We start from the raw sequence: 20,446 nt of genomic DNA, 5'->3' as shown, positions 1-20,446 counted from the left end.
TTTTGATCATGCACTTATATCCAAACATTCATAAACATTTTAAAACTTTATTATGTGTTCTATTTTTGTCAAGTCTGGACATCTATATTGAAATATATTTTTCTGGGGCTGGGGGTTTAGCTCAGCGGCGTAAGCACCTGCCTTGCAAGCAGGCAGTCGTGAGTTCGATCCCTGGTACCGATAAAAAGGAAAAAGACAAAAAAAAAAAAGAAATATATTTTTCTTTTTTTCTCTTTGAAATAAAATGGATTTTCAGAAGAAAAAAACATACATAATCATTTTTGAGTGTAATATTTCCCCTGTGACAATACTGATTTACTAAAAATTCATGTGCATAGGTAAACTATTATCTATTTATTTCATTACAGGATAATCACAAGTATATGAATATTTTACTGATTCCAGATTTTCTCCAATGTGTATGATTCCCAAACTTGGCTTTCACCCTCTTGTGGAGTTTTACAAGCTCCATCTGTCCAACTTTCACCAAAACCTGATGACTGGATGCCAAGGGGGGAGTTTGATATCTGTGCTTTGAAAAAATAAATTCCACTAAAGAATTATGAGAAGCCAGGAAGATAAATTGTGTAATTTTGGTTTTTCTCTACTGTAGCCACTAAAACGTAAAATCTTGAAAACTCTGAATGTATCTTTGTTCCATGAATGGTGCCCTATCATGACAATGTCTTTAAGAAGATGTGCTTTTCATGGATTTCCTTGCCAAGTGGTTGCCTTTTCCTCACTTCTGTCCAATTGGTTAAAATGGAGACAATTCCTAAAATGTCCTTGGAAGCACCAAATTTAAAATGGCAGATCCCTAATCATCCTAAGGTCCTAAATGATCACATGCACTACAATACTAAGCCAGAAAACAAACCATTTTCTCTCTTCTCTCACCCTACAAGACACTATGAGAATAAGAACAGAAGGTTTCTGTGACCATAACAAGGTTAGAGAGCTTCTCCTTGCCAAAAGGCAAGCAAGCCCTTCTGAAGTGGATATCACCTAGTGTCCTGTAGTTCAGTTCAGTTCCAACACTGTGTACCTGGAGACAGTGTCAAATCCACCTGGTGAGGGCTCATTCACCAGGAGTGCCTCCCAGCCCTTCAGATGCCAGTTACCTGCCCTATGTTGTTTTACCTGTGCTCTGACCAACCAGCTGGAAATCCAGGTTCCCACAATGCCTTCTTTGCTTTGGTTCAACTAATTTGCTCAAGCAGCTCTCAGAACTCAGGGAAGCACATACTTACTTCTGTTGATTTATTCTAAATGGCATTAGTACAGCTGAGGATGAAGAGATGCCTAGCACAAGCTGTGGAAGGAGAGTGCAGCTTCCATGCCCTCTCCAGGGGTATCCTCCTTCAGGGACCTCCATGTGTGCAGCTATTCTGAAACTCTCCAAACCTTGTCCTCGAGGGATTTCATTACAGGGGTGCGATAGTTTACAGCATTATCTATTGGCGATCAACTTGGCTGTCAGGCCTGTAATCCTGCCCTGGTCTTTCCAGGGACCAGCTTACATCCTAAAGCTGCCATTCGGTTGCCAACCATTAAGTCAACTGATTAGCACTTTAGAGTTTCCAGAGATTTTAGGAGCTGTATGCCAGGAAATGGAGATCATCAAATTAATATTTCATAGTGTCACAGACACTAACATTTCATGGATGCAGAATTATTAAAGAAACAAACAAACAAAACAATAAAACTTTAGATGTTTGAACTACATATTATACAGTTTGGATTTGTTATAGTAGATGTTCTACTCTAATGCAGAATGAGAATTATTGTATCACTTATTAATGGTTAAATTAATGCATGTACATGAAAAGAGATAAAGTGCAAGAGATGTTTTGTAGACCTCTTTCCTGCATGAATTTGTTTGTTTCTTTGTTTGTTTATCATTTATTTTTGTGAGACAGGTGCTTGCAGTGCTGTCCATGCTGTTCTTTCTGGTCACGGTGCATGATTCTCCTGCCTCAGCCTTCCAAGTAGTTGGGACGACAGGAGCATGCCACTATGCCAACTCCCACTTTTTACATTTTTAAGAACTTTTAGGTGATACAGTTTACTTAAAAATTATCTATCTTTCTAAATGCCAACACTGACACCCTTTCTAAATAAGAACCACAATCTAAATTTTAGAACTCTTTTGTCATTCAGTCTTTTTAACCATTCATTCTCAATTTCAACACACCTATCAGCAATCCATTTGTTGAAAAAACTGAGGGACAATCCCAAGATATCTGAATGCTCTGCATCACATGATTCAAAAATACAGCTTTCAATGTTACTAACGATGTCACGGAAATTCCTCTATGTCATATAGGGACTAAATGCATGTTTTCTGAATGGAACAAGAGGTGTATTGTTTTAGGAAATATTTGTCATCAGGTGAGGATCTCCTGCCCTTTTGCTAATGTGTAGTTATTTATCTGAAAGGTGAAGACCTTTTGCACAAATGTAAATATTATGCTGGTGTGTATAAGACCACACACTTATCAAAGTCCTCTCTGAGACATATCAATCTCTTTAAGTAAGAGAAATCTCGAGGTATGGACACAGTGTCCCTGTCCACTTGGGGGATTACTGTATCCCTCTAAGTACCCTCTTGGCACTGATGACTTAAAACCATGTACTTCTGATTCAGTGACATTTGTTAATTTGGTATAATTTTTTAGTGAAATGTACTAGACGTTCTAGAAGGTAAATACATGGTACAGCAATACATTCAGGCTGACTCAGAAGATAGATCTCTTAATGATGACTTCAAATGGTTAAATGATGAACTCAGATGACTTGAAAAGAATCTTAAATGTGAACACTTCTTTTAAACTGAAGTGACAGATATCTGTTTCTCTGTTATATATGAAGCCCTGGCTCCCAAATTTTATAATAAGCAATCTTATACCATTTAGGAAAAAGCTATGATATATCTGTGTCTATATATTGCTTACAAAGCCTATTTTTATTAATCATATATGTAATTTGTCAAGCAGTTTCTGAATTTTCTATTGTTTCCTCAATTTTTATCCTTCCAGATCAGAAAGCAGATGCCCCCAAGAGGCATTTGGTGGAAAACATGCTATGCATCTATGATACAGCAGCTTGCACATGGTTGCATGTGGGACTCCTCACCCCCAGGAAGCTGGCCTGGTCTCACTAACCTCTCCTAACCACTTCCTTTTCCTTCCAGAGGACAAAAGAGAAAATACCTAGATGAATTTGTTTCCCTGCCTTTTCTTGACTTTTATTTCAAAGAGTACGGAAAAAGAGCAGGAAGCAGCTCTGACACATTGGGGCAGATTTTATTTTCCAAAGATGACCACACCAGGGTCTCCTATCTGCATGCTTGTCTACAAGGGAATCTGCATACTCTTCCTATGGCATCTACCCTGGACCTTGAGTCCGGTCAGACTTATGATTCACTTGTAGTAAACAGAATGGGCTAGAAGTCAGCCTGGGTGACTTCTAATCATATGTCATAAAAGGCTTTGTAGTTTCTCTGCTGAGGCTCTTGTTTCAGAAGGCCTTACTACCTTGTAAGAGCTCCAGTGTGCTATGTGATAGAGATGTGTGTCCCAGATGACAGCTTTCCTTGATGTCCCAGCCAATAAAGAGCATTAATTGGGAGCATATGAATAAAGATCCCTCAAAGCAGCTCCGGCCCACAACTATCAGATAACCCGTAGTTTCTCAGTCGCCTGATTTGAGGCCCTAGATGTTGCACAGAAGAGACAAGCCATTCTCTCTGTTCTCTTTCAAAGTTGATGAGCAAACTTCTCTTTCAGTTGTTAAGTTGTGGCATAAATGATCAACAGAGCAGTAATCAGAACATGCTGGGTCATCCACATGAGAGCTTTGGGGAGGAAAGTGACCAGGAATAACCAGACTGGAGACTGGACTCCTGATCTGGCATGCCATGAGATGCGCTAGTGTTTGTCTAGTTCCTGCCCCTTGTTATAAGTTCCACTATCTCCAAATGCTTTGGCCCAGCCTCATCAGTGTAATGTACTGGCTTGAGCTCATCCCATCAGATACTATGTGCAGTTAATTGTTTTCACAGGAAACCCTGGGCTTTAACTACCATCCGGCTAATCATCAAAATACATGAATAGGCCCTAACTGGCAGCCCAAAATATCTGTACTATTGTTTGACACCATAGAACAAGTGACTGAATCCTCAGTTGTACAATCCGTCTCAAATCCTGCTTGTCAGAAGTTGACTTTTTAGTAATTTTCCTGAAGGAGAGTTTTTATGTTGAACAACTCGTCTGTTTTATTTTTATTAAAAGTCTCTGAACCTTATAATGGAATGTGTTCTCTTTGGTTTGGCCAGGCAAATGAAATTTAGGGCCAAATCTGTGGCCCATCCTAGGAACTGTACAGAGGCACTTCAGTGTACTAATCTGACTCCTGGATGTATTTACTTCATGTTACACTCCTTTTACACAAACTTGTTCCACTATTATTTTACCCCTTTACATTGTGTGAAATTTGATAAGACATTTCAGATCCCTATGGCCTAGGTAACATATGACTAAAATAAAGGAGAAGTTTCTCCTTTATCCCTGATAGATCAACTAACAGTGTTGGTGTGAAGAGAAGTGTTTTAAAAACATCTCTCAACACTCATTTGACTTGACCTCCAATCCAGAAAAATAAAAGGCTAATGACCTACGAAGTTAGTTGATACACACCGGATGTCCACATCATCCTGAACCAAACAACCTACCTAAATGCTCTGAGAAGTGCAGCTTCAGGACCTAACACTTGTTTTCTCTTGGTTCTAATCTTTATGTTTAATTCCTGAGCCACAAACTTTCAGATACATTTTCCTTTTCTTCCTCATTCTCTGTGACTGTTTTAAAAAACACAAATGATGCCAAAATTCCTATTTTGAAGCAATAAGTAGGCATGTAGGTGACACAAGTCTTTAGCTATATTTTCCCATCATTAAGTGAGTAACAGTGGATGAAAACCAAATTTAAAGATGTTAGAGAAATGTAACAGGTTCATCCTATCTTTTCCCTAAGAAGAGAAAATATACTGTATTGCAAAAAAATGAAAATACAGGATTCCAGAAGTACGGATTTTAAAGATGCTTTAAGATTGATTAGTACACTGATTCTGAAATGATTTCAAAGATGAAAAACCTTTATAAAAAATGTGAACCTCATGTAAAACCTTGATATGTAAACTGCAAAGTGAGGTTTTGGTGATTATATCAGGAGAAACAGTGGGGACCCTGAGCCCCTCACTCCGACTCCTCTTACCCTGTGTCCCCATCCTCTGGTGGCCCGAAGGCTCCTTTCCTAGCACTTGGTTTCATCAGAAGAAAGTATCAAAACTGCTAATCCCTGAAGAATGTAAAGAGAAGCCAGAGAAATCAAGAAAATATTTGCAAAGACATATCCAATAAAAGGCTGTTATCCAAAACATACAAAGGACTGCCTAAGCTTGACAATTACGAAAAAAACTCAATTAAATCATGAGCCAGAGGCCTTCACAGATATGTCACCAAGCAAGATGCAGTAGTGCAGATTGGCAGTTAAGTAGACATAAAGATACTTAATATAAAGTGTAATTAGGGAAATGGAAATTAAAACAACAATGAAACAGCACTACACCATCTCTTAGAATGCCCCAAACCAAGAATACTAACAAGAATAGGGAATGACAGGGTTTCTCACTTGTCACTGGTAGAAATGTAAACGGCACCAACACTCTGGACTATATTTTGGCAGTTTCTTATCAGACTGAACATACTCCTACTACCCAATCTAGCAATGGAACTTAGTATTTACCCAGTGGAATTTAAAATTTATTTCTACTTGAAGACCTTTGTGTAGATGTTGTAGCAGTTTTATTCATAATTAACCAAACATAAACGCAACCGAGATATTCTTTAGTATGTGAATGGATAAACCACATTATGTTCAGGTAGTGGACTATCACTCAGTGCTAAGGGGAAAGGAGCTACGAACCCTGAAAAGACGTGGGAAAGTCTTAATCACATATTACTAAGTGAAAGAAGTCAATCTCAAAAAGCCGTGTACCGCATACTTCCTATTATGTGACATTCTGGAAAAAGCAAAACTAGGGAGACAGTAGAAAGATCAGGAAGTGGGCACAGGGAAGACTGAATAAGAGGAACTCAGATGATTTTAGGTCAGTGACATTATTCTGTAAAATAATAAATATAGCTGGGCGTGGTGGCACATGCCTGTAATCCCAGCACGCAGGAGGCTGAGGCAGGAGGATCACTGCAAGTCTGAGACCAGCCTGAGCTAAAAGTGAGTTCAAGCCCATCCCAAACTGTGTAGGGAGACCTTGTCTCAAGCACACGCACGCACACGCATACACACACACACACACACACACACACACACACACACACACACGATAATAAATAGAAAGAATAGAGGATAAAATCATCAAAAGTTATAGAATGTACAACCGCTACGGTGAAACCTAATGCATACTATGGACTTAGCGATAATGATGAGTCAGCATGGATCAGCACGAGCGCACCACCCTGGTGAGGGACGTCAGTCTTCAGGGAGGCCGTCCCTGTGTGGGAGCCGGGGAGGTATGGAAATCCTCTGCACTTGCCATTCCATTTTGTGCAAACCTAACTCTCTTCTAAAATGGAAAGTCTATTAAAGTTTAAAAGTAAATATTTTTTAAATGTGAAAAAATTCCAAACCACTGACTCAGTTCAATTATTCTAATTGTTGAGGAAACAGAGGCTCAAAAACAGAAAAGCCCCGGAGTTATCAGATTCAAGAGCTTGAGAAAGGCTTTCAGGCAGGGCAGAGTCTGGACTTGACCGATATCACCCCACTGGTAAATAAACAGCAGAGTTTAAGCTAGAATCCAAGCATCCTTTACTCCTGGCCCAGAACGCCAAATCTGCAAGAATTTCCTAGCTTCAAGGTTTGTGCGAGAGAGAAATCACTGCCAACAGACTCTCCTCCAGCGATATTTGAGAAAACTAATAATTTTCCTGGAGTGATTCAGGAGGAACCCCGTTTTCCAAACTCGGTTCAGGAGAGCGAGGAGAAAAGGAGCAGAGGTTAAACAGGCATCTTTTCTAAAAGTCTCTTTAATTAGGACTTTCACCAAAATGTTGACAAAGATTGCTTTTGTGTGACGAAATTATGATTACTTGGGAGATTATTTTTCTTGGTGGTTTTCCTGTATTTTCCAAGTTCTCTGCCTTAGACATATATTACTTTCTTAAGTTGGTAGAGAAAAATGCTGTTAAAATTACAAAATCAAGGTCCCTTTAATTCCTATTTTTTCATAAATTTTATCAATGAGGAAAATAGAACTGGTGAATGAGCACTCAAAAGAATAAGAAACTAGACACAGGGATGTTACTTATTAGGCTTTTCATAATATTTCTATCGTCTCTAAACTGATCACATTTGTGAAGCCCTCCAAGGCTCATTTTTGCAGGCAACAGAAGTAACAAATTTGTTACTAAAGATATTTGAAATGATGGTTTTAGCTGGCAACCTCTAACATGTCATCAATAACTTGAGCTACATAACTAAGTGCAAAAGAAGAAGGCTTTAAAGACTGACCATCCAGGGTCCCCAGAGGACTTGCGAGTTGGAATGCTAAAGAGCCCTGCACCAAGATGTCGCCAGGAAGGGCTGAGCTCTTGGCTTTTAGTGAGATCGAAGGCTCCACTCTCTAACTCAATGATTCATGCCCGCTATTCCAGCAGAAAGGGCTGATGTTTCACCTGTTGAAAATGAATGACGAATTCTGAGTTGTATTCATCACTACAGCTATAGCCAGTTTCACAGAATGAACTTTCCCTGCTAGTCCCCCACCCCCAAATCACTCACTTGTGCTGAGCTGTTCTTGGAGCTGACCCTTGTCCCAAGCTGAACCATGGAGCCCAGGGTCTGCTCTCTGTTGCAGGAAACTTTGAGAGCAGACTTCACTTGGTCCCTGAGGCCCTGGGGGGACTCCACTAGGTGCAGTTTGAACAACAGTCTCGTAGCTGCCCGAGAAGGGCACCATGAGAGTGATGAGTGACGGGGGTGGGTGGGGTCACATGTTACACTGCTTCTCCCAAGCTTCTTACTGACTAGGAAAGAGCATATCGGCCACAGGAAGTTCCAGAGCCTGCAGCAAAGGAGTCATTGGGGGGCCAGGTTGTTCTTTTCTGAAAAAAACATTTTCAATTCTTCAACCACTTCCTTTTTTTTCTCTTTTCTTCCCTTTCAAGGATTGAACTCTACCACTCTAGTCCCTACACATTCTGTTTATTTTTTATTTTGAGGCAGGATTTCACTAATTTTCCCAGGATGGGCCTCAAACTTGTAATCCTCTTGCCTCAGCCTCCCAAGTAGCTGAGATTATAAGCCCTTCACAGATGTCTCTCTAAAAATGAGTGGCATAGGACCAAGGATAGAAGACAAGATCAACCTACGAGCTCCCTGACCTCTGGGAACAAAAGCATTTCAACAGCACAGTGTCTGTACAAATCATGAAACTTAAAATTAAGATAGATACCTATAGAGATCATCAAAAAGGAAAATGCTCCAATAAGTGGCAACTGGCTTCTGGGAGTGTTTCTGTAGCCTGCCTCACCCTGGGCATGCAGAGGACAAGCAGCGGCTGGCCTGAAGAAAGGTCTCTGCTTTCTGGATTCTCCAGACTCCACACTCACTTGTCCCATGGGTCACAGAGCATGCCATGCTTACATTAAAAAAGTCAACACTGATAAACTCTGCTAGAGCAGGAGGCAATGGGTATCAGGAGCCTTAAAAATGTGTAGAGGCTTTTTACCCAGTAAATTCACATCTAGTAACGTGTTCACACTGATAATTAAAAATGGGCACAAGATACATAAAAATGAAGCACTCTTTATTATATCAAAATGGAAATCACTTTTAACAGCATCACATCTGTTGAATAGATCAATTTATTTCCTTATGACCAATTGTACACCCATTTACAATCTTATTTTGAAAGAAAGTATCTGTGTTTAATCCTAATTATATACATGTGCTGCATAATGGCATTTTATCCAGTGATGGGTCACATATAGGACAATGGCCCCACAAGATTATGATGAAACTGAACAGTGCCTGTTGCTTAATGGCATTACAGCCATCAAAAAGTTATCATGAGAAGCACTACTCATATTTAGAGTGATGCTGATGTCTGCAGTAATGCCAGTCATATAAACACATAGCATCTACAATTAGTACAGTAATTACTATTTGTTAATGATAAAAAAGACTTATCGCTTTATATATTCACTATACTATACTATTTCTTATTTGTTTTTTTGAGTCAGAGTCTCACTATGTAGGTCAGGCTGGCCTTGAACTCGTAGTGATCCTCCAGCCTCAGCCTCCTGAGTGTTGGGATGATAGGCATGTACTACCATGCCTGCTATGTTTTAAAAATTATTATTTAAGAGTGTTCTCCTTCTATCCGTTAAAAAGAAAAGTTTACTATAAAACAGCGTGCTCTGTTATCTTGGTACACATCTTGTGTTTAGTAAACCTCTTGATAGCTTGAGACCACGTGAGACCACGTGAGTGATTGACCTACCAGAGAGTCTAACCCACAGCTCACAGTGGCTTGCAGCCCTGGACAGTTAGTAATGCGAAATTCACAAGACTATAAACTTGAAATGTTACTACATCACTTTTGGTGATGTTTTTCGTGACTCAGTGCGGGAGCTCTGTCATGACTGCACAGTGACACACAGGAAGGCACACGGTAGCAGTGTGATGCTAACTCTGCCTCCTGTACCTGAGCAGGTAGAATCAAAGCCCACGTGTATCAGATGTTACTTGTGCTTGTGGTACCGATAAAGACAGCAGAGCCTCAATTCATGCACTTCTGTTTGTCACCTGCTTCTGTTTTTAAACCAAATTGTTTGCAAACAAAAGTATTTGTGAATCAAGGCACCACTGCACATATATATTATTTATAAAATATGTGTTACATATATTATTATTATATATACCATATGTATAACATATATGGAAGTTCTGTGACTTATATACATTAGTTGTATTTTATATTTTATATGCAGCCCAAAATAATGTAATTCCTCTTTATTCACTGTTGTCCAGGAAATATAAAAAGTTGGGTATCTATGATCTAGACCATAAATCTTTGGAAGTGTATTCTGATGTTGGTACATAAACTAAATTACCTCATGAAGCATTTCACAGTGTGTATCACAATCGCCAAGGGACACAGTACTACTTATAAACATAGGCATACAATATAGATGGAAAAGAAAATAATACCTAACACAAATTGGTAGTTTAACCTTCATTCTAAGAAATAACTTGCATTAGGTAATAACCTTAGAAAGTAGGGACTATTATAACTTCCATTTCATGGACAAAGAAACAGAAGTGCAAAAAGTTTAAGCAATTTGTATAAAGCTGTACAACTGAGAAGTAGTAGAAAGATCTGTATCTAGAACTAAAGTCCTTTGCTGTTAACACTGACACTATTTTTGCATTACTATTCAAAATGTCATCACGGTCAGCTAACTTTTGGTGGTTTTTTATTTCCTTAGTTACACATTTTGTATTCTTAAATTATCTGAATTGAACATTAATGTTTTTATAACCTCGATTTTATATTTAGAAAGAATAATTTTCCTGTTGCATCTTTCGTGAGCATCATGCATGAGTCCTTGAGGTAGGAACCACCTTTCCAGTCACTTCCCCTGTCCCTGCTGTTGGTGTGACCACGGCCCCCCACCAAGCCCTCTTTGAGTCCCAGAAACCACCCCACTGCCTGACTTCACTTAAACCACAGTGCAGGACTCTTTCCCCAGGGGACAGATGAGGCAAGGAAAAGCAACTTTGTATTGCCAGCACTTAGTACAATGCCTAGAAAATAGCAAATCCTCATTGAATGGAGTGTACCTAACACATGGCTATCTGTGTGATAGAAGATTACAGTCTTTCTTATATGCAAAAAGAAAAATAAAACTTAAAGAGTAGATGTAAAATAAAAAATCAGATAAAATAGAGCCACAGAAACATTAGCAAATCTCAATATATTTAACAGTCATGCATTCTCCCAGAAAAAGCGTACCAGGAGCAGACAGAGCTCCGTGTCCATATGCTGAAAAGGGGCCCAGATGAAAAAGGAACCAGAACATGCAGTTTGCTTTTCCATCTTTTTTCCTGTCCCAGGGAAGCAATGGGAGGTGCAACAGGCTACAAGGAGAAAAGCCATGCACAGAAGTAGGTCTCCCATCCAGATGCTCTGAGGCGAGGCTCAGACCCAGGCTACTTAGCAGGAGTATTCCACTGCCATTGCTCACTCAGCAAGCGTACATGTCCTACTATGTGTGCTTTGGACACTCACTGAGTAAGTAAAAGTATCTTGAGGAAAAACAATTTTTAAAAACAAGATTTCATTTTCCTCCTAGGCTCAGGCCATTAATAAAATTTCATTGTTGTTTTCTTTTGATTTTCTTTCGTTCAAGTGTCAAAGTAGTTTTAGACAACAGCCCAGTACTGTTCATTTCTTAGTGTTTATTACTGCAATAAGTACTAAGAAATCTTAATTAAGTAATGGAGAGTCTATGGGCCTTTTATCCTTTAAAATGCCTCCATGTCTTATTCAAACTTAAGAATATCAATTTGCATAATTTTTTGGAACCTAAGGAAGGTAGGATAAAATGGTCGTCAAATCAAAGACCTGGGATGTGAGATGCCTGTGAGAACGTAAAATGATAAACAGCTTCTCCACCTGCCAAGATCTGAACCTGAGTAGTCAATCGATCCTGAGATCCAGAGCATCTCAAGGATTTTCAATCTCCCATCATCTACTACCTTTGTTGCTTTCCCATGACTTCCATTAAAATCCAATCTCCATCCACTTTTTTTGCTAATAGCACAATTCCACTGCCTAAGTTTTAAAGAAAACAGGCTTATTTTGACTCATAGTTCTGGTCCGAAGACAATGGGCCACATCTGGTGATGGCCTTCTTGCTGAAAGCGTCCCAAAGTGGCCAATGTCAAGAGACAGAAGATGTGTGTGTATGTGCTTGTATGCATGCACATGCATGTATGTCCTCTGGTCTTTCTTCTGATAAAGCCACTCAATCACGAGGGTTCTACTTTGTGACCTTATCTAATTATAATCACCTCCTAACAGCCCCGCACCGACACACTGTGATAGCTGAAGTCAGTTTCCACTTTAATACTTCACAATGGAGACTAAATTCCTGTATGAGTTTTGCAGGTCATAAACCATATTCAAGCCATAGCATTCCACTTCTGTCCACTTGGAATTCATGTTCCTCTCACATAAAACATACTATCAATTTTTGAAGAGAACAAGAGACATTCTGGTAGCCATTATTGATTTTCCAATTCTCTGGTTTTGAAGACTGGTAATGCTTTCATTCTTTTATTTTGATTGGTTTTATACTGTTTTGTTTTGTTTGAATTCAATGTGTATGAAGATATGACAGTTGGGGGAGAACAGGAGACACTGTAGCAGCCACGGTTGATTTCCTCTTGTCTTGCCTTGAACTCCTCTGTTGCTTGCATTGTTTTGTTCTGATCTGCTTTGTTCTGTTTTGTTTTGTCCTCTTTAATATTAAAAAAAATAGGATCCTTTATCAAAATTTCCCAAAGTTTTAACTTATCCCTGGATCTATTCAAAAGTGCACAGTCTTCACTTAAGATGCACAAACGTATTTTGAGCTCTAAGCCTGTCAAATCAAAACAAGCTATCTACTTTTAAGGTACCACAATGGGACAGGCACAGCGTACAGATTTCCTCCTAATAGGGATAAGTAAGGAAACAGAAAGGAATAACCAGCCAAAAGCAACCAAGCAAGAAAAAACTCAGCATGACAGGCATTAAATTTAAAGCTTCCAGTAGAGCATTCCACACACACAGTATTAGTGGTACTTCAAAGTATGGGTTGGTGCCCCAAGGCCTGGGGCAGCCCTGCCCATGTGGCTCTGGGTCACAGACCACCTCAGGTGGGCTTTGAACACTGCCATCAGCTTTTCCCTGCAGGCACTGCATGTTGTCCCGTTGTCCGTAGCTCTGTCTTTCGAGGTTCCTGCTGAGGCTTCACTCTGAGGACTCCACCAGTCGTCCCCATACTCGGGCTTTACGCAAGGGCTGTGATCCCACAGCAAATCTCTTTCTGGCTTCTTTTTTGAGATCTCAGTGGAAGTCACCTCGACCTAGTAACTCCTGCTTTCAGCACAGCTCCACCTCTAGCACAGTGTGGACCTCACCAAGGCCTGTCATTGGCACAAGCAATGTCCATGCCTGTCTGAGCCACAGTTAAACCAGTCATAGAGCACTTTGCAAGCAAAAAGCAAGGAAAGAATCTTCCCAGGAAGTGAGCCATTCCCATTGCCTTGGCTTCTGCCTCTGAAACAAATTTACCCTTCTGTGCTTTTGTCCTGCCATGCGAAAGATAGGTTTACAGGTTTCTGAGGTGCCCTCAGGACATCTTTCTCGTTGTATCGTGGGTTAGCACACAGCTCCCTTTCATCCCCACTAATCTCTTCAATGAATGGTAGCTTGGATGCACCTTAGTTTTGTTTTCCTGAATATACTTTTTTATCCTTTGCCTGGACAGGCTAAGAATTCCAAATCTTTCCACTTTGTTTCCTGTTGCTCCTGACTCTCACTCTGAATCTGACTAAAAATGACAAATAATACCCATGCGGCAGTCTTAATACTTCATCGTTTAGAAATCTCCTCCACCAAATCCACTAGACAATCTCTTCTAAGTTTGCCTTTTCAAAAAGTCTTAGGGTGTAGATACAATTACTTATTGGTACTGACTTTCTCTTTTAGTCCATTTTCTGTTGTTAGTGCAATTCCACAGACCAGTTAAGTTATGAAGAGGTTTATTTTAGTTCATCTCTGATCCAAGGGTCACATCTCATGATGACCTTCTTGCTGGTGGGGTCCCAGGGAGACACAGTATCACAAGGCAAGAGACAGGCAGTATGTGCACAAGTATGTGGATACTCTAACCTGTTCCTCTTCTGACAGAGCAACCATCTTTCAGTCATAGTAACACTGCCATGATGACCTTACCTAGTGATATCCCCTCCCAAAGGTCCACCTCACCATACAATAGTTAAATTAGGTTTTCAGCTTCCCAGTGGCCCACAATGGATTAAAGTTCAGCAAGAGTTTCAGAGGGGACAAACCATATTCAAGCATGCCATTCCCCCTGTCTTTCTCGGGCCATAGATAGTTGACTGTTTTCTCTACATCTCAAATGCTCCAAGAAATTTCCAAAATATGATAGAGCACCAAATCCATAATGTTACATGCCTATAAGGATTCTAGTTGCAAAGATATTTTCATTGGGAGGATGTGGGCTTTTAACTCTCAATGGCAATTAACCATCTTGGTCATAAAAGATGAAAGAAAGCCTCAGAATTTCATTTATCATCTGCTAAGCAAAACAGATTTATTTCTTTCATAGAGAAAAAAGCTGGGACATTTGCATTTAGAGGCTACGAATACAGCACCTGAGCATTCGGGGGTATGCACTACATGCTAGAGCAGTAAACCATACCGGACTGCGGTTATCCTTTCCATGGGCACCACACATCCGTGAGTAGGGAATCACCAGTTACTATTTTATACATAGACTCAGGGACACAGCTTACTAAACAGATCTCTGTTACCATCCCCTCTTGTGGCAGTGCCACTTCTCTTGAATTGCAATCTGAACAAGTCCACACCACACCCCATGTTCAAGAAACTATCAAGGTCATGAAGCTGCTTTAAGGCCACAACAGAAGCTGGTAGCACAAGGAGACTCCAAAATTGAGCCTTGTGTCCAGAATCTAGCCAGCCAGAAAGGAGAAGACAATGAACTACTTCATAGATCTGAAGTGCTATTTATCTCAAGATAATGACAATTATCAGGCTTCTTAGAGAGGAAGCTTGGCATCAAAAAGAACTCAGGAGATAATATAATCAAATCTTTTCTGAAGTGACAACAATGGGTATTCCCAACAATGTGCCCATTTATGATTTCCAAGGCCTGTTCCGGTAAGAAGCCTTCAACTGCTGAGAATAATGATTCTCAATGTTTACAGTCAATATGTTGGAAACATGTCCTTTCATCTAAATATAGGGACTCTCTGAATCATTTCTTTTATTTCTAAACTTAAGAATACAAATGCTCTGCCTAATTGTCTAATACAAATATTCCATCTCAGGAGAGAAGACGTATTGTTTGCAGTGAGAGCTTGCTATAATTAATCGTGAAATAATTGTTTCATTGACCAACATGTAGCTTCTGATAAACACAGAAATGGTGAACAGGATTCACCAGCTTTAGCATCATATGTTTTTCAAGATATAGCACAATGACAGAGCAGAACTAAATAGATAATAGACAATAACTGGCACTGTTTTAGACTTATGTCTAAAATACCCAGTGTCTCCTTGTTTCACCAAATTAACAACAGGGTACACAATTTTAAGACTGGGCCAGAATTCTTTCTGTTTCCCCTTAGTTTTGTCCTTGAGTTTTTAAGTATACGTGGATTTTAGTTCTGCTTCCTCTTTACTATTCCATCAGTTGAAAGAGAAATTTTGTCTGAAGATCAGTTTTGAATGAACAGATAATCAATGCCAAACATCAACAGCGCAAGATCTTCCAGAAATCGGGTGCCTTGCTAATAGGGGCTCAGGGAGCAGGTAGACAGAAGGATTTCTGGGTATCTGGATTAGGTTGATGGGTCAGAAGTGAAAGGTCTTACAGTGAGACAGCACAGACAGCCTGGAATCATGAGTCTTTCCAGATTCATGTTGGATAGTCAATTAAAACAAAGTGAAGGGTATAAAACTCTTTAGAATTCAATGCTACTGGTCAAAAAGCGTTTAGAAGATGGTAGAAATGATTATTAAATTGAATTGAGGGCAGCATCAAACACTTGTTAGTGATTATAGGTTTACACATATAAGCTTTGGTACCTAAATTTTTCTGAGTCCTGAAACACACTCACAAAAAGCGTAGTAGCCTGATTGAGAGTGGATTTTGGAGGGTTATTAAGGTAAGAAGAAAGAGGACCAAATGGCAAATGAATGTATGGTTATTCTACATTAATTTACTGAAGTTTTCATCAAGATCTTACAATATTAATGTTTGAATCACCATTACCCATGAGTTCAATCTCATTCTACCCTTCTACTAAACATACTTAAACAGCAGAGTTATCCATTTTGGGGGCAATGGTCAAAGTTTATCACAACTCCGTAATCTCTGCATTTTTAAAAGCCTGCTCAAGGCCTTTAAACTAAAGCATTGTATTAAGAAAGATCTGAGTGCACTCAGGTTAAACGAGATTCTCATCCTTGGTGATGATGCCTGTTGTTGACTGAAGACTATGATACAGGACTACATCAGACACACTCTACACTTTTCCCCTTTGTTCATAGTAACCCATAATAGCTCATTAATTTTCCCATTGATTAGTTTAATATTATTTAGAGCTATAGTTCACTAAAAAAGGATGATATATTTCAGAATGGGAAGAATAGCTTGGGAAAAATAGAACTTTCCAGGTCATTTTGGTCATATTTAACCAATAACTACTTACAAAATCACTGAATGATGCAACATTTACTCAAAGCCCACAGTCTAAAGACTAAGACTTTTTTTTAAAAGTGTAAATAGCTCAAGGGAAATTAGGAAATACTTGTATAAAAAATGAGAAAATATTCAAGTTAAAGAAAAAGACTGGGAAAAAAACCTCAAAAAAAAAAACCCCCATAAAACTGTGACATTCATTTTGGAATATGTGCACAAAGTTCCTTACAGGGAACTAAAAATATGTTACATTATTGAATAAATGGATGAAATCAACAAGCTACTAAAATGCTAGATTGGGTACTAAGAATTGAAACAGTGTACAGAAAAGGTTGCAAGGTTGGGTAGTAGCAAGACTCTCTGAATTAGATGAGAGCTGAGCTTGCCTAGAACTGGGAAGAGTTGAATGATTACAAGGCAGAATCGAAGTCACACACAATGGGAAGATGGCCACAGACATGCACAGAGCCTCCTTCCCAGGTTCCTTCTGCAAATGTCCCCTTTCTTCTTGCTGCTGTTTCTCCCCAGCATTTGCCCTGAGTTCATCTGCTCTGATTTTGTTCACCCTCCTCTTAAGTCCAGCTAGTTCTCAGAATGGCTTGAAGGTGCCATTTACCTTGGGAAGGCAGTTGGGGATTAACTAGGAATGCCTCTGACCTTTAGTGTGGAAAACAAAGTGCTGTCCTATGGTGATTCTGAATTTTTGGAAGTAATGTAATAATTTATTCTAAATGAGGGAGAAATCATACACATAACAGGAAAGAGGACATTCCATGGAAATCTGGCCCTCAAGTGGTCCTTTGAGAACTCCCAGAACAACATTCCTAGCAGGTTCTCACTACAAGCTTTCAATTCTCTTTGCACCTGTGCCTAAAAGTCAGAGTCAGTATGGACACAGTCCATATTTGTGACAGGGAACACAGCGTAAAACCTGAGGTCTCCCTGTCCACTCAGGTTTTGCTGCCAAGGCACAGGAAGGCATCTTCTAATTCAGGTTTTCTGAATCATTTAGTATGGCTTCTGTTGGAGATTGCTACAGCAAGAAGCACTTTTTAATTTTTCTTATAGGTAAAAAGCTGCTTTAGAAAGAAATCATAGATTCATTTAGGTTTTCCAAAAAATCTGTACCTCTACTTGGGAAAACATTGTTGGTTCTGGTAACCTTCCTGTGATGATTGTTTTTATTCTCGGAAACAGCCTACCACTATAATCCCTGTATGTTTTAGAATCTTACCCCTACCTTTGATTTTACTGTGACAGGGACAATCAGACACACTGGGAGCTATGCACAGCAGAGGCTCTGCTTTTCCAGAGCAGAGCTCACTTCTGCAGCGAGAATGGTTTTGCCTTTGCTGTGGTTGAGAACGTGCTTCTGTTTAAGGGTTGCTGCTCTCCACAGCCGGCTGTACCACCCTTGATAGAAAAGACAAACTGTTGCCCTCTTATCTCATTAAAAAATAACTGCAAGCTGTATCTGAATACAGTCTCATCTTTCTAAAATAGTATTCCAACCCGTCAGAAGCAAGCAAGCACACAGGAGAACCCAAGAAAGAAGGAATAAGATAAGGACAGAATATGAAGCTTCCACTAATGTGACGAGTAAGAGGAGGGCACATCCTGCAGTGGCACACATGGTCTTGAGGTGCTGGAGCCAGTCTCTAATAAAAGACCTTCTGAAGAAGACTGCAAGATTCCCCCATACTGGGTTATCAAAAGCCTGGATCCATGAAACTAGTTTTGAGGGTCAAATTTCTCAATTTCCAAATATTTCTGTGCAATATTAAAAATTAATAAACTAACACTGTTGTTAGAAACAGAAACAAAAATAGCACAGAAAGGCTATGTTCTTGAAAGAAAATATTTTTCATTAACAAAATCAATGCATGTACTTGTGTTGATTCTACAACTCTGAAAAATTTCACTTCCTGACTGCAATAGTCTTTCTTAGTTAAAGTGGAGGAAAAGTCCCAAGCACAGTCTGCTGTCCCCGAAGTTAAGAGATTGCCCACACGAACACTGTTACGTGTGCCAGCCCTCCAGCCTAGAAGGAGCAGGATCAGGACCTGGCAGCATGCACCGAGTGGCTCTGCTCCCAGAACTCTCATCCAATAAAGAGCCATTGTGGGATCTGGATCCTTCAATGTACAGGACAAATGGCTCAAATGAAAAGCACAATGCGTGTGAGTGGAACCTGAAACTTGAATGAGTGGCAATCACTTCTTTCGTGCAGATCACATTATTTTCCATGGAACTTCACTCTGTAATTCAGTCCTTGCCTAGTGCAATAGCACTGATTTCCATTTTTCAGCTAAGTGAGAATGATTACGATGATAGCCATCAAACAATGTGGGTTACTAACCCTGGTGTGGAAGAGAAGTGGAAAATTATTCAGGGAGATGGGAAGAGGCTGGCATTCATCAGGAGTAGACAAAAATATTTGGAAAGAGAAGGAAGTGTTGATTCTCTATGGACATGACCAAATAGGCTGTAGTTCTGCAATTGAGAAATTTGAGACTAGAGGTAATGGTGGAGAAACTACAGCAGGTCCAAGGCTTCAAAGAGCTGGAATTTCTACAGGAGAATGACATTTGAGGCAGAGTGGGATTGAGGGTAGAGGTCCCTGCTAAAAGCATCTGCTGTGCAGCTGACACCCACTGGTGAGCTTCAGGTCACCAGGCTGCAGATCTAGTTCTTGGATCCACATGTAGAGGGGGCTGGGAAGGGTTAGAGTGCAGACTCAGGCTGAGCCATGGTTTCCATCTGGGTGACCTGCGGTGACTCTTTACACAACAGCCAACCTCACTACAGAAAAAAACAGAGAAGCAAAACAAAACAGATGCCGCTTCTAACTAAACTCTGTCAAATGAATAAATAGGAGGACTATAGACTTACTGCCCAAAGGCCAAGTGAAAAAATAAAAACATCCTTCTGATGCACTGATTTACCACATTCCATGTTCCTCAGTTTAGAGGCAAGTTTTTCCTGTTTTTAAAACTTTAAGCCAACTATATTTTTAGCTAATCAACTTTAACCAGAAATATGATCTGCTCAAGCAACTATTAGCTGAGGCTTGAATTTGGTCCTCATTATTTTTTCTAGAGGAGCTAGAGGTTGAATCCAGAGCTTTCACATATGCTAAACACGAGCTCTACCACTGAGCCACCTCCTCAGACCTCAGGTCATAATCTCATAACAAGGTTGCCTAGTCTACCTATATTCTGAAATGTATAATTATCAGTAGAGACGTGTCCACATGCATGTACCATTTTAAATGTTTAAAAATCTCATATCTATGAAAGGATGGCAAATGTGTCATGAAAAAATTTTTATATTCAATGTCCAATTATCATTATTCATTCATCACATTTGATCAATATAATTCTATCTTTCTAAGTAATCTACAATGATGGCAAGCTATTTTAAGTGTAATTTCTTTCAATTATGATACTTTGCCTTTGTAGTGGATAGACAATATCTGGTTGAAAAATGCAAAAAGATATTTCTTCCAGAAACCCAGTATTAAGTTCTCTCATGTTACCAACTCACCAGAATTAAGCAAAATGATAGATTTGAGGCACACAAACTCTTCTCCCTGCAGATTCATCATACGGAACCGAGTTGATGTCGCCAGCAGCATGTCAAAGATCTCCACCATACCCTCTACACATTTACCTTGATTCCTAGGAAAACAAAGTTTAAAAAGCATTAAAGGAGAGAAAAGCTATAAGAAATAAGGATCATAGTCATAAAAATCTACCAACTCCAAATCGATAACAAAATCTTCAGCCCCTTCTCTTCATGGATACATGAACTTTCATTTGAATTTGAGATGGCAGGATA

The 20,446-nt window shown here is 39.6% G+C and overlaps 1 protein-coding gene across 6 annotated transcripts in view; it reads right to left on the bottom strand.

The window, feature by feature from the left end:
- Esr1 (estrogen receptor 1) overlaps positions 1–20,446 on the bottom strand; it is a 357,099-nt gene that overhangs the window by 13,651 nt on the left and 323,002 nt on the right. For all 6 annotated transcript variants that reach the window (XM_003468423.3, XM_063233327.1, XM_063233328.1 and 3 more), the window contains one exon: positions 20,153–20,286. In XM_003468423.3, coding sequence (XP_003468471.2) covers positions 20,153–20,286 — 134 coding nt within the window. The remainder of the gene's footprint in view (positions 1–20,152; positions 20,287–20,446) is intronic.

This window comes from Cavia porcellus, unplaced genomic scaffold, assembly GCF_034190915.1.
Source record: "Cavia porcellus strain 051 isolate PalLab524CR breed Dunkin Hartley unplaced genomic scaffold, mCavPor4.1 scaffold_22, whole genome shotgun sequence".
Classification (NCBI taxonomy): Eukaryota; Metazoa; Chordata; class Mammalia; order Rodentia; family Caviidae; genus Cavia; species Cavia porcellus.
Note: the sequence above shows the minus strand (reverse complement) of the source record. Positions and strands in the feature narration are given on the sequence as shown.